The 3643-nt window shown below is 34.0% G+C and overlaps 1 protein-coding gene across 1 annotated transcript in view; it reads left to right on the top strand.

The window, feature by feature from the left end:
* DYX1C1 (dyslexia susceptibility 1 candidate 1) overlaps window positions 1-1601 on the top strand; it is a 69072-nt gene extending 67471 nt beyond the window's left edge. The window contains exon 8 of the mRNA XM_008584270.1: window positions 1105-1601. Coding sequence (XP_008582492.1) covers window positions 1105-1188 — 84 coding nt within the window. The 3' untranslated portion in view covers window positions 1189-1601. The remainder of the gene's footprint in view (window positions 1-1104) is intronic.
* Window positions 1602-3643: the final 2042 nt, after the last annotated feature.

The raw sequence follows: 3643 nt of genomic DNA, 5'->3' as shown, positions 1-3643 counted from the left end.
CAGTGAGCTAACCAGCCATCCCTATATGGGATCTGAACCCGTGGCCTTGGTGTTATCAGCACCACACTCTCCTGAGTGAGCCACGGGCCAGCTCTAAGGACCCCTCATTTTAAAGACAAGAAAATGAACACTTGGGGCTGAGCCCGTGGCGCATTCGGGAGGGTGCGGCGCTGGGAGTGTGGCAGCGCTCCCGTCGCGGGTTCGGATCCTATATAGGGATGACTGGTGCACTCACAGCACTCACTGGCTGAGCGCGGTGCGGCCGGTCTCAAAAAGGAAAAAAAAAAAAAAAAAAAAAAAGAACACTTGGAGAAGTTAAGTGATTTGCCTAAAATGGCATAGCAAATCAATGGCACTTGAGGAACTAGAAATCAGGTTTCCTTACTACCAAAAGAAATAACATTCCTACTGCTTTTTTTGGATAAAGATTGAGATTCAGTTACATATTTTTAAAAAGCAGTTCATATTGCTTTCGTTTTTAACCAATTTTCCTCAAAGACTGTGTAGATGTGATAACTATAGAAAAAAATACATGCTATGTCTCAGTCTATGAATTATATAAAGTATGGATGTGCTGGCCCTGTTAGCTCAGTTGGTTAGAGCACAGTGTTATAACACCAGGGTCAAGGGTTCAGATCGCTGTGCTGGCCAACCACCAAAAACAAAACAAACAAACTAAAAAATAAATAAAGTATGGGCTGAGTCTAAAAAAATTATTTTTAAAAATTGAGAATTTCTAAATAAGATGCCATTTATTACTTTTTTACTGAAGTGACAAAAATGTCCTTTGCACATATATATTTTATTGAGTCTATTCACAGTTTAGTGAGATTAGGCTGTTAGCTTATTTGTGCTAGAATTTCAAATAAGTGCTTCTTACTGAACCCTGAATGAAATTATAATTATTCCTGAAATTACTGAAAAATTCTGTAATCTCATAGAGACACTATCAGAAGTGTGAAGATGAGAATCTGGTTTATAACCTAGTACTTATTCTGAACCATGTTCTTAGTGGTTATTTTTATTTTTGAAATATATTGTCTAAGTAAGACAAGTACTTATAAAATATTTATTTTATTGATCATCATTGCTATATAAATATAGGCCTACAGGATTATGAAGCTGCACTTAAGATTGATCCATCCAACAAAATTGTGCAAAATGATGCTGAGAAGATTCGGAATATAATTCAAGGAACAGAACTAAAATCTTAAGGACTACTAGAAGCAACTAGGTATTGTATTAGACATTGTTTTAAGTTTTTCAGAAATAGCTGGAAGCATTAGGAATGTTTGTACATTTTATGGATGATTGTGCAGAATCGCTTTCTGTTTAGCATTCTGATTCTGTTGAGGACAAAATGTTATAAATCTATAGATAATGAAATGTTTGACTTGAATCATTTCTGAATAAATCGAAATAATAATCTATTTTAATTCTTTACTTCTTCATATTAAAACATGATTTAATTATATGTATATTTTTGTCACTGAATTATGCTTGCCTTTGTAACAATAAATTTGTTGGTATGGTTACCAAGACACTTACTGATTAATTTTTAAGAAGATAGAATTTTAAAATAAAACATTGTGTTTATAAAAGATTTTTATTGTATTAAATATACTATTTAATTGTCTGGAAGGTTGACTTTGGCATAATAAATATTGATAGGACTGATTAATTTTTAAGAAGATAGAATTTTAAAATAAAACATTGTGTTTATAAAAGATTTTTGTTGTATTAAATATACTATTTAATTGTCTGGATGGTTGACTTTGGCATAATAAATATTGATAGGTTTTTTTTTTTTTTTTTAATACTTCTGTTGTTTGGGGTTAGACCAGTTCAGTCTAGTAAAACAACTGCTTGGAAAACCTGATCTTCAACTTTCCTTGTAGGCCATGTCTCCCAAAACATTGATCATATTTTATAAAACTACATGGCGATGATAAGTTTTCTAGTGAGATTGTTTTCTAGTACCTTTAAGTAGATTGGGAGGAGATGGGGGTTGGGGGGTGAGAGCAAAGAGTGAGATGTTAACTTGAATTATTATGGCATTGGATTACAACATCATTTGTGTTATATCACTGTGATTATGCAAGCATTTAGCACAACAGTGCAGCTTCCCTTTTGCATGTAGTTATCACAATTCTCTGATAATGGATTTTAGGAAAATCTGGGATGGGTTTTTGCAGTATTTGACCATCTGATGCAGTCATTTGAGTGGATCATAAAATAGCAATATTCTTTTTTTTTTTTTTAATGCTATAGCTTTTTTTTTTTTTTTGGTTTAAAACAATAGAAATTTATTCTCTTACAGTCAAAGTTCTGGAGGCCAGAAGTTTGAAATCAAAGTGTTAGCAGGGTCACACTCTCTCAAAAGGATTTAGGGAAAAATACTTCCTTACCTCTTCCAGCTTCTGGTAGCTCTAATCTTCCTTCATTGTGGCAGCACAACTCCAGTCTTTGATCTCATCTTCACATGACCTTTGTCCCTGTGTCTCTGTGTGTCCTTTTCAGTCTCTTATAAGGACACCATTCATTAGATTTAGGACCCATCCTAATCCAAGAAGATTTCACCTTGATGTCCTTACCTGAATTACATCTGCAAAAATAGTAGAATGCAGGACCTTTATGAGTGTGTAAGAGTATTTTAGTTCAGCAACCTTGAAGACTTTTACATCTGTACAGCAACTTTTGATAACTTTTATAGCAGTCCTGCCCAGTTATCCGACCTTCCTATGAGTCAGGATTGCTTTTTCTTATGATCAACCCTGGGTTTTTTTGTTTGCTTGTTTTTAATAAAATGAGCCTTCTTGTGGCAAAATACCAGTTTGATTCAAAATATGGTAACCAACCTACTCTTTCCTATTACCATCCCAATCAGGAAACAAAAGACTGGGTGTAATAGCTGCCCTAAGGGCAAAGCATCTATCCTTGGAGGAGATAGAAGGGAAAGTCTTAAGTAGTTAATTATTAATAATTTTGTCCCTATGCTCTAAATAAATTGTTTATTTTTATGTATGTATTTGTGGCTGGCCAGTGCATAAATTCTTGGTTTAAATGAAACAGTTACTCATTTGTATTGCTCTTTAGAGCAATCTCTGATGGTTTGCAAGGGACTTTTGTCTTGGCTTGAAGTGGTGATAGAGTTAAAATATTGATTCAGACATTCCCGTTTCCTTTAGGATGAAAACATGCCCCAATAAGAGTATTATCATTAAAACCTATGAATAAAAGATAAGAAAAAATTGCTGTGGTAGTCCTTTGATTATTTCTCATAAGGCCAATTTAATTATTTGATTGAAATTAATTTCAAGATACCCCGTGTATGATACATTAAATGTAGCCATTACAGAAATGTAAACTGGAAAGATCTTTAATATCTCACTATTGTGTGATTACCATATATAAATACACAGTGTACACATGTTGGAGTGAGAAGAACTGATACCATGTTGGGACCTAAAACTTCCTGGGCTGTAGGAAAATAAAAAACAAAACAAAACAAAAAACCCAGTTTTTTTTCTTAGCACACATTTCTTTGGGTTCCCTCTTCTCATGGTTATATGATATTTTGATCCTTGGTTGTGGGGCAGGTTGACATTATTTACATAAAGTTGTTTTCCAGTCAGCCTGGAGC

This window comes from Galeopterus variegatus, unplaced genomic scaffold, assembly GCF_000696425.1.
Source record: "Galeopterus variegatus unplaced genomic scaffold, G_variegatus-3.0.2 Scaffold3192, whole genome shotgun sequence".
Taxonomy (NCBI): Eukaryota; Metazoa; Chordata; class Mammalia; order Dermoptera; family Cynocephalidae; genus Galeopterus; species Galeopterus variegatus.
Note: the sequence above shows the minus strand (reverse complement) of the source record. Positions and strands in the feature narration are given on the sequence as shown.